Source organism: Zosterops lateralis (genome assembly GCF_965231275.1).
Source record: "Zosterops lateralis genome assembly, chromosome: W".
Lineage (NCBI taxonomy): Eukaryota > Metazoa > Chordata > Aves > Passeriformes > Zosteropidae > Zosterops > Zosterops lateralis.
Window position 1 is genome coordinate 5275538 of NC_139801.1, and position 10315 is coordinate 5285852.

Genomic DNA, 10315 nt, shown 5'->3' on the forward strand with positions numbered 1-10315 from the left:
CAGCACCTTCCATCTCCCTGCTCCAAGTTCTCTTCCTGAAGCACTGTCCATCTCTGTGTTCCAACAATCAGTCCCAACTCTTGGCTCACACCTTGATCCCTCCTCAAAAGCCCATGGCCAAGGATAGTTTTGCTAGGAATGCCAGCAAGGAATAGGAATGGGGCTGGTGGTGGTGTCCTCAGGCTAGACCAATGTGATTCAGTAATTTCAATAACTGATTTTGGTCGTGACTAAGATGAGGAAGCAAGAAACCTGTTAAGATGTAACTTGCCAAATGTCGTCTTCTTCTTCATTTCTATATTTTGGTGGTTATCTTCAAAGGAATGTGCTTGGGAATGGTTAAATCCCACAGCTGACCGTGCTCAGGCTGTATCAGCTGCCAGAAGCTGGGTGATTGTGCTCTCCTCTGAGCAGTCCAGCAGTCCACAGCTGCTCAGGATTTTTCCTTATGCATTTTTTTTTACACTTAATTGTTAAGTTTTATTTACTGTCTTCTCCATATCTTAACTGGTTGGTGACCTGTGTCACGGACACTGATTTTGGACACTGAACCTGCAACAGCTCTGCTCTGGTCAGGCTCAAGGCTTTGTGCTCCCTTGCACTCACAGGTTGGAAGAAGAAACTAAATATCCTGGTCCCTCATGTCGTCAGCAGCTTGGGGACATGTGGCTGCTGGGCCAGGACCACCATCAGCACCTCACTTGCAAGCTCAGGTTTTCCTACCACCTGTTTTCCCTTCTGGTTCTGGGAAAACAGACCAAGTTCTCTCCACTGTTAATGTTTGAACAGGACCTGCCTGTTGCTCTCTGAACTCATCCCTGCAATAAAGGCGAGAGCTGTGGTGGGCTGAGAGCCTCAGGGTGTTGGATGTGGGCCTGGAGCTCAGCCTGAAAACTCAAACAGAGCCCCAGGAGCATGGCTGGAGGGGCTCCTGCTGTCCCATTTGCCTGCTGAGTCATTTATGAGCATCTCTGTCAACCCCAGGTGTCTCTCCAGGCAGGGCATGGCAGGGATGATCCCACAGATACACCTATGGGATATTCCTGCTGGGAGAAGCCTGCACATCTTCAGGGCAAAGGGAAACAGGAGGGGGATGATGAGGGAGCCAAGGGATGAAGGAGCCTGAGAGGATGTGTCCTTCCACCTTGTAGCACCAGCTCCAGCTAATGTGCAACCCTGAGCCCCGAGTCCTCCCCTGTCCTGGTGCCCGTTGCCTCCTGAGTGAGCTCTGGATGAAAGGAATTGGAGATGCTCCCACATTCCCCTCATCAAACATGGTTTTGGCTACACCCTGATCTCCATCAGCAGCACAGCAGCTCCTGCTCCCAGGTTACTCATCCAAGCATCCATCCTTCGTTGGAGGAATTGTTTCACCAGGGATGGTGGAGGGTGTGGAGGGGTCAAGGCACAGGCAGCCCTCACCAGTCCTTTGCTGCACACCACAGTAGTGGCAGACCCTCCCTTTTCCCTCAAGAAGAGAGTTCTGAACTTTGACAGCTTGTCCTCATGCCAGCTTCCCAAGAATTCACAGATCCCAGCCTTTGATCCAAGCACAGCGCAGGAGGGAACGTCCTGCCTGCCTTGAGCTGTGACTTGGCTCTGGCAGCTCCTCTCCACAGGGCTCAGCTCATCCCTTCCCTATGGATAACACCCAGCAGCCAGCAGCTCCTTACTGTCCAGGGATTCTCTCCCAAAGGCTCCTCTAACAGACCCCCAAGGATTTCTCTGGGCCACAACATTTCCCTAGACAAGCCTTTCTTCTTCTCCCGGCTTTCTTCTCCCATGGAGCCCTCCGGGAGCAGCGGCATTGTCAGGATGGTGCCAATTAGGCTGAGGCGGCTTCCAAGAAGCTGCGCCGGCCCCGGCCGGGGGATGCTGGTGCTCATCAAGGTCTCATTGTTCGGCGGCCGTGGGGCTGTGCCCGGCGGGGCCAGCGCGGGGCTCTGTCCCCGGCCCGCTCCCGGCTCCGCGCGGTGCGGCCGTCCCTGCGCCGGCTCAAAGGGGTGATTAATGGGCGTCGGCACAGGGGCTGCGGAGAGGAGGCTTTGCCGAGCCCACTCCCCCCGCCCCCGGCTCCCCACGAGGCCCAAATGCGCGAGCTGAGAAAAAACAGAACCATCAAAGTGGCCGGAGCTCCTAGGGGGGAAGAAAATCTGGCAGCTTTGGCTCCCTTCTATGCTTTGTGCCTGACAGTGGTCGGGATCACTGACTAGTGTGCTTTTATGAACTGCTCCCTAGGTCTGGCTGGCACAACATGGCCACTCCGGTGAGGATGTTCCCAGTTTCCCTGTGGACACCAATGCCGGCTCCCTGGCCAGGAGGGAACACCACAGCAGCACCCGAGGCAAAGTGTGTCTTCAACGAGGAGTTCAAGTTCATCCTGCTGCCCATCTCCTACATCATCGTCTTTGTGGTGGGGCTGCCCTTCAATTCCTGGGCCCTGTGGATGTTCATCTCCAGGATGAGGCCCTGGAATGCCACCACCACCTACACAGTCAACCTGGCCCTCTTGGACATGCTCTGTGTCCTGTCCCTGCCCACCCTGGTCTATTATTACACCAACCACAACAATTGGCCCTTTGGGACAGGGCTTTGCAAGATGATGTGGTTCCTCTTCTACACCAACCTCTACAGCAGCATCCTCTTCCTCACCTGCATCAGTGTGCACTGCTACATGGATATCTGCCACCTCATCCACTCCCTCAAGTGGGTGAAAACCAAGCAGGCCGGCATCATCTGCATAGCTGCCTGGTTCATGATCACCATCTGCCTCATCCCCAACCTCATCTTCGTCACCACCAGCTCCAAGGGCAACATCACCCTGTGCCACAACACCACCAAGCCCGAGGAGTTTGACCGCTACGTGCACTACAGCTCCTCCATCGTGACCCTGTTCTTTGGGGTGCCCTTCCTGGTCATTGTCCTGTGCTACTGCCTGATGGCCAAGTGGCTCTGCAAGTCCAGCTTCTCCAGCCCCAGCCTCCGGCTGCCCTCCTACAAGAAGCGCTCCATCAAGATGATCATTGTGGTGCTCACTGTCTTCGCCATCTGCTTCGTGCCCTTCCACATCACCTGCACCCTCTACTACACCTCCCACTACTTCCAGGCCAACTGCCGGACCCTCAACATCATCAACTTCACCTACAAGATCATGCAGCCCCTGGCCAGCATCAACAGTTGCCTCAATCCCATCCTGTACTTCATGGCTGGGGACAAGTACCGGGGACAGCTGCGCTGCAAGGCCGCCCAGTGCCTCCGACCCGTGCCCACACTGGACCTGGTGTCACCCTTCACAGACAACGCCACAGATGGCAGCCACATCACCAGCGTCACCTGAGGGACTGGGACCGCACGCAGCAGAGGCGGGTCCTGAGGGGGTTGCATAGCCTCAGTCCTGGGCTCCAGGAGCCTCTCAGGGCTCCATATAGGCACTCCCAAGTCCCCAGAGCTGAGCTGTCCCTGCTCAGCCCTGCAGGGCTGAGGGCTGGAGGCCGTGGGAGGAGGGTGCTGGTGCTGGTCAGGAGAGCCACCAGGCACTCATGGGAATGGGAAGGACACTGAGGAGGCTCTTTTGGGGCAGCAGGCTGGTGTTCCATCCCTGGCACTCCTGGGGACACATGAGGCTGACAAGTCACTAAAGAGAAGGGACACTGGTGCCTCCCTGGGCAGGCATAGCTCTTCCAGATGACTCAGTGGTGGCATCTGGAGACCAGACTGAACCTGGGGACAAAGCCCACGCTGGGTGGGTTCTCAGAAATGTCCCTATCACACTGCTGGCCTTGGCAGAGGGGGAGTGACATGGCCTGGGGCACTTGCTGCCCATGACACCCAATCAAGTCTCTCCCCTCTCCACACTCAGGCCTGTTTCTCCCTGCAGCATAAGGAAGAGGGACAAGACAATCACCCTCACCCCAGAGAAAATCCACTGGAGCAGGTCTGGAAGGATGAGCTGGAGCTCCTGTGGTGACAGGAAGGTTCTTGGGAATTTCCCTTTTTGGGTGTTTGCTCCTCAAACGTTTACCCAGCCCTTTTGTTTGACCAAATGCCTGCGCAGAGCAGCACTCTGAGATTGGTATCAGTACTGTTCACTCTCCCACGACAGCCTGGCAGGGATGGGACAGGGCTGTCCTCACTCTGAGAGCCCCAAGAGGGGCTGTCCCCATCACTCCCTGCAAGTCCTGCCAGCACATGCCTAAGAAAGGGGCACACAGAGCATCACTGGGGTGTAACACCCCAGCCACCACACCAGTTGCACAGATCCATGTCCCACAAGAGCTTTCCAGGGGGAGGAGAGGGCCCCATCCCAGCCCCACATTCCTGTCCCACCCAGAGAGACCCTCACACCACTGAGTCAAGAGCAGAGAGAGCAGGAAACCTCCCTCCTGAGCCCAGTTAAACCAGTAAGAGCTGCCCCTCACCTCCCATTATATCCAATGTGGTCCAAGTACATCTGGGAGCTGCTTGGCTGCACCTGAGTGGTGCAAGGGCTCTGCCAAACACTGCCCCAGCTGAATATGGGACTGCCTGGGAGGGGACATACTGGGTGGCAAGGGCACCCACATGGGCAATGCAGGGGTACCACCACAGTGCTGCCAATACCAACTTCTAGAACACACACAGACAGGTGTTGGGAGGTTGGAAATCTGTATTGGGTATGGAGATGGCAGGAAAGGCTCATCTGGGGCCACATGGTCCTGGCTCAGGCCACATCCACAGGTCCCCAAGTCCAGAAGCGTCCCCCTTCCACCCCAGGGTGGGCTGTCCCCCCCAGGCTGGTCCCACTCGTCATCAGGATGCCACCCCAAAAACCCCATGTCAATCCCTCCTCCCATGACACCCCTCCCTCAGCTTGTGGTGACTTGGTTATCCCAGGGGGACCGGGCCCATTGCTGGCCCCAGGCCCACACCAGCCCCTTGCAGGGAATAGCTATGTCACCCACAGTCCCTCCAAACCCCTTGCCAGGAGGAGCTTCTCCCAATCTTCCCCTCACTTCCCCTTCTCCTCCCACCTCCCCCTCAGGTCAGAGGAACAGAAGGCCAGAGCGGGGACTGTCACCCACATGTCCCCCATGACAGGCTGGCTGAAATCCCCCCTGCAAGAGTCCTCATGAGCCAGGACGGGGCCGGTGCCGGTGGCGCTCAGAGGATGTGCAGCTCGTCTGACTCGGACAGCCCATACTCGGTCTTGTTCTCGTTGAAGAGCTTGAGCAGGGCATGGATGTAGAGCTCATGGTACCGGTCCACCAGCTCCCGGCTGGGGTTCTCCACCTTGGGCAATGCCACCGGCTCCCCCACTGCCAACAGGGGACAGGGTCAGGGTGGTGGTGATGCGCTCGGCTTGTTGGGGACACAACCCAGGAGGTGTCTTCCAGCACCACCCACTGTGGAGTGTCCCCTCAACCTCTGATCCTGGGGATCCCCAACCCCACTGCTCACCCACAGTGGTGATGGGTCTGGCGTAGGGCAGGAAGCCGCGGGAGCGGCAGGAGGTGAGGCCGCGGCCGTAGAAGAGGCGGGGAGCGAAGCCAATCATCTTCTGGAAGCGCCGCTGGATGCTCCTCATCCAGCTGCCCTCCTCAAAGACCACCTGGCGGAAGAGGTCGTTCTCCCCAAAGGAGAAGGAGGGGACGAGGAAGGCCCTGAGGAGGGGACACGGTGGGTGGTGACGGGGACCGCCGGGACCCGGGGGGTGGCGGTGGCGGTGACCCAGCCGTGACTCACCCGTGCCGCAGCGCCATGCGGACGAAGCCCTTGCGGTTCTTGAGGATGAGCGTGGTGACACCGGGCCGGCAGGACAGCGACTCGGCCGCGCCGCCGATGACGATGGCCACCACGTTGCCGGTGCCCTTCTGGGACAGCAAGTACCCGATGGCGCGGCGGGTCACCGGGAACAGCCCTGAGGCGGGACGGAGCACAGGGGCTGCGGCACTGCAGTGCCCGGGCACCCGACTGGGACCAGCGAGGGTCCCCCCGAGCGATGGTACCTGGTGAAACCAGGGCGAGGACAGTGCAAGGGCTCCCTCTGCTGCGGGCAGGGAGCGGGCAGGGGGTGGGAAAAGTGCGGACAGGGAGTGGTGAGGGCAGGGTAGGGGCACCTAGGGTGGAGGGTACAGGCAGGGTGTAGGCAAGGAGCGGGCAGGGTGCGAGCAAGGTTAAGGTGCAGCTCAGGCAGGGTGCAGGTAGGGTATAGGTAAGGTGCAGACCAGGTGCGAGGTGAAGCTGTCGCTCAGGCGCAGTGCAAGCAGAGCAGCATCCCTGCCCTGCCTCTTCCCGGGAGCACCATCCCTCCCGTGTTTCCCTCAGAGGGACCAGGGCCCTCCCGGAGCCCCCTGCCCGTGGGCAGCAGCTCGGGGCAGCCCCAGCCGAGCTGGGCAGGGCAGGCACCGCTCACCCCCACTCATCAGGTATTCCCGAAACACGGGCAGGCGGAAATTCCCGGCCAGCGCGGTGAGGAAGGAGCGGATGCCCGGGAACAGCTCCTCGAAGCCCGTGGAGCCCGTGATGAAGTTGCAGAAGGCGCCGACGCAGAGGATGCCGTGGGGGTGCGAGCCGATGATGTAGTTGTGGCTGGGGGACAGGTCGTGTGTCTTCACCAGCTGTGGGGACAAAAGGAGTCACGGGAACGTGACGGTGGCACCTCCTTTTGGGTGGTCCCACCCCGTCCCGGCGCCGTACCTTCACCGGGAAATAATCCCGAAAGTGCTTCCACACGGTCCATCGCCGCAGGCACGGCAGCCTCCTGCCACCTGCAAAGCCGGGGGGAGGGCCCAGGAGATGACGCCCAGCCCAGCGGGCAGCAGGATCCAAGGGAAACGCTCCCCGCGGACCCGCTGCATCCCTCTTCCCACCGTGGTGCTGATGATGGGGGAGTGGAGGGAAAGAGCAGGGAGGATGTGGTGCTCCCCATATTCTGAGAGGGACCTGGAGAAAGGCGGACCCCACCCCCGTCCTGCTGCAAAGCTGGAGGAAGCGGAGACACGGCCACCACACCTTTCTCCGGCGTGTCCCAGTCAAGGATGATCCAGGCCAGGTAGAGCACGGGGATGAGCCAGAGGCTGGTGAACAGCAGGTAGATGAGGAGCAGGAGGCTGACGGTTCCTGCGGGAGCCGGGCAGGGGGTGAGCGGGTGTTTGGCCACCCTGGGGCCCCCCGCAGCCCCCTGCTCACTCACCCAGCAGCAGGAAGCTAAGCACCCACTGCAGCACAGCCAGGAGCTGGAGTGCAGAGCCGATGTCGCGCTGCGAGGGCCAGGGCACGGCCAGCAGCGTCCTCAGGGCAGTCTGGATGCTGGCCCGGCTGCCTGTGGAGAGGGGGACACGGCCCCCGCCCAACACAGCATGGCTTGTGTGATAAATTTAGGGTAAAAATTCGTGTATGAAATAATAATCCGATGTGTAATAAGAATAATGTTAATAAAATGTAAAATCCAGTAGGAGGCAAATCGTTTCCCCCCCCAGCCTGCCAATCTCAGTTGCAAAGACAGGACAAGAATCATCAGACTAGACAAAGACTCTGGCCAACCTTGATAAGAATCACTTCCTCGCCAATGCAAGGAGAAATTCCTTCCTGACAACGATGCAGATTTCATCAACTCCCTGGCACGACAAGCAAAATGAAATCAGCATAAGACTGACCTGTATAATTGACATAAGAAAAGAACCTTCCCGGAATGGAACAACGGGACTTGACAAGATCCAGGAAGGCCATCGAAAAGAAATTCGGACTATTCAGCCCACCCTGGACACCTGGACTGCCTAAGGGCAGAAAAATCCTATAAAACGGTGGACTGAAAGCTGCACAGGTGTGGATTTGGGCGTCTTGTACATCGGTGCGGACCCCTATCCACCCAGCGCGGCGCTGACATTTTCCTATTTTTGTGGTTTTCTCATTTTTCTGGTGTTCGATATTCTGTTGTTAATAAATTGTCATTTATTAACCCGATATTTGCCATTGCATTTATAACAGCTTGTATGCGAGTGGGGCCACCGGGCTGCCGGGAGGGGCACCCAGGGACGCTGGCAGGAAGTAGGATGGGAAGGATGAGCAGCTGGGGGAGGAGGGATAGGATCTAGGGGGGGGGTGGAATGGAGGAGGCTCATCCCCAGGAAGCTTTGGACCATGTCAGGAGGAGGCCCTGGACAATTAGGGCTATTCCCAGAGCAGGAAGCACCTGGGCACTCCCAAGCCCAAAAGCTCCGTGCACCAGAGGGGCTAAAAGAAGCGGCACATCCTGCTCCATGCCCAGTTCCCAAGGGCCAGGATCCTTCCCGTGCCTGCCTTGGAGTGCTCACAGGGGATTTGGGGATTTCTCAGCTGGCACAGCAGGAAGGCACCACCCCCAGCAAGTGCCAAGGCCAGCAGCAAGGCCAAGCCAGAGTGGCTGGGGGTGGCCGTCCCACTCTGTCCCCACAGGGACACGCTGCTGGCAGCACAGCCACTCCATTCTCCCTACCACCCCTTCCCTCCAGCTGATCTTGGTGAACCATTAACCTCCCTGGGCTGGGAGCCAGGATCCAAACTCCAAGCCTGGCCCCATCTCTGCTCCCCAAAATGGGCCCAAGGCACCGGCCCTGCCAGTGGAGCGCTCCTGGCCAAAGGTCCCCACACTGAGACCACCCCAGAGAGCCACCCCAGTGAGCCACCCCAGTATCACAAAAGTCTTGTTTTCTTGGGAAAACAACCCCAAATCTGCATTTTGGCAGATTCAGGAAGCTGGTGGAGGTTCAGTTCTTCCCAGCTCAATCCAAACCAGGAATGGGACAAGTGAAATAAATTAAACACTGGAGCCATGTCTGGCCCTGGGGGATTTTTCCAGTGGGGAATTTTTGTCCTCTTATCCCATGCAGCATGCTGGGCTCTGAGTGAGCCCTTCCACCCGCCACACATCCCCAAAATCCCAGCCACTTGCAGAACCCAGTCCCTTCTTTTTCCCAGGGAAGAGAGTTCTTCCCAGCAAACTTGTGCCCATCAAAGTTGCTCATTAACATCCTTTTCCTAGCTCCTATTCCAAAAGCCCCATGAATGTCCACACCACAGACACAGAGAACCCCCCAAGGCTCTGCTGTCAGCCCCATCCACAGCAACAGGAGCCTCTGCAAACCCAACATTTGGAATTTGCAGGAGCATCTTGCGTGTAACATTCCCAAATGTCATCCAAAATTTCATCCCTGTGGAGCAACTGTGCATTTTCCTGTGGTTATCTTCAAATCACTCCCAACACCCCCTTTCTCCTCAGCACTCCCAAGCCAGCAGACAGAGACAACCACCAGCTCCTCGTGTTTCTGGAGAACCAGGAACCATCCCAACCCATTTTGGGAATCTCTTACCACTGAGATTCTGGGAGCAGGCTGCTATGATGGTTTTCATAGTGGCAGGAGCTCCGTGGTGCTGTGGGTGGAAAGGTGAGTTTGGCAATCAGAGGGCACCAGGTTGTGTGTCCAGAGGCTTTGACCAGGTGACCAGAGGGACACCAGCCCTGCTGAGGGGAGGGGACCTGCTCCAGCTGGGATTAGGAGCATGGAGAGGAACTGGTGGTCCCTGGAAGGGTCACACAGAGGATGAGGGGATGTGGCTGTGCTAGGAGGTTGCTGCTCCTTGGAAAGTCCCGGCTGTCGGTGCTGGCAGGGGCTGAATTCCTCTGGGAATGGTTCTGCTGCATTCCCTTGGAAATGGTACCATCCACGCTGGGGGAATGTCACAAACACTGCCATGTGACAGCCTCAGAGCCACCCAAAGTATCATCCTGAAGCTCCACAGCCGCCAGACCATTCCTGCCGCTCCCAGCCCTAGGATGGGCACTCCGTCTCCTGCCCAGGAAGCCTGGAGTGCTGTCAGGAGAGATTTGAGGGGAAAAATGACAAGAAAGGGAAATAGGAGCAGCAGGGAGTCAGCACTGAGGTGAGGCCTCAGGCCTACAGCCCAAGGAACACTGTGAATCCATTTGGAATAAATCCCTGAAGCTACTCCTCAGGATCCAGCTGTCCAGAGGCACTCTTAGGAAGTGCTGGCTAACATCAGTGTAGGAAAGGGATAAACACACCTGCAGGATTGTGGTGGGAAAGTTAGAAATGTTTCCTGGGAGATTTGCAACCCACAAACCCCTCCTGTGAATTGTAGGGACTCAGTACCTGGGAGAAAGGACCACAGTCCCTGCAGGCTTCCTGGGTGTGGATCAATTCAGAGGACAGGGATTGCTGCATGGAAAACATCCCAATTCCTGCAGCCCAGCTGTGCCCAAATCCTGCTAAAAGGAAGGAAATCCGTCAACTTTCTACAAAATCTTAGTCCCAGGGTAAGGAAGCATTGTGACACTGCT

General features: G+C 57.7%; 2 protein-coding genes across 2 annotated transcripts; one reads left to right on the plus strand and one right to left on the minus strand.

The window, feature by feature from the left end:
* Positions 1-2254: 2254 nt before the first annotated feature.
* On the plus strand, positions 2255-3337 carry LOC310922115 (P2Y purinoceptor 4-like; the record flags this gene model as incomplete). The annotated part of the gene is made up of 1 exon (XM_083882484.1): positions 2255-3337. One exon carries the CDS (start codon positions 2255-2257, stop codon positions 3335-3337), a length of 1083 nt encoding a protein of 360 aa, XP_083738610.1.
* Positions 3338-5139: 1802 nt separating this feature from the next.
* LOC310922116 (diacylglycerol O-acyltransferase 2-like) lies at positions 5140-9382 on the minus strand (the record flags this gene model as incomplete). The annotated part of the gene is made up of 8 exons (XM_083882485.1): positions 9327-9382; positions 7172-7300; positions 6991-7098; positions 6676-6746; positions 6392-6596; positions 5722-5896; positions 5437-5639; positions 5140-5294 (listed from the first exon to the last, which is right to left on the minus strand). Exons 1-8 carry the CDS (start codon positions 9364-9366, stop codon positions 5140-5142), a joined length of 1086 nt encoding a protein of 361 aa, XP_083738611.1. The 5' UTR covers positions 9367-9382.
* Positions 9383-10315: the final 933 nt, after the last annotated feature.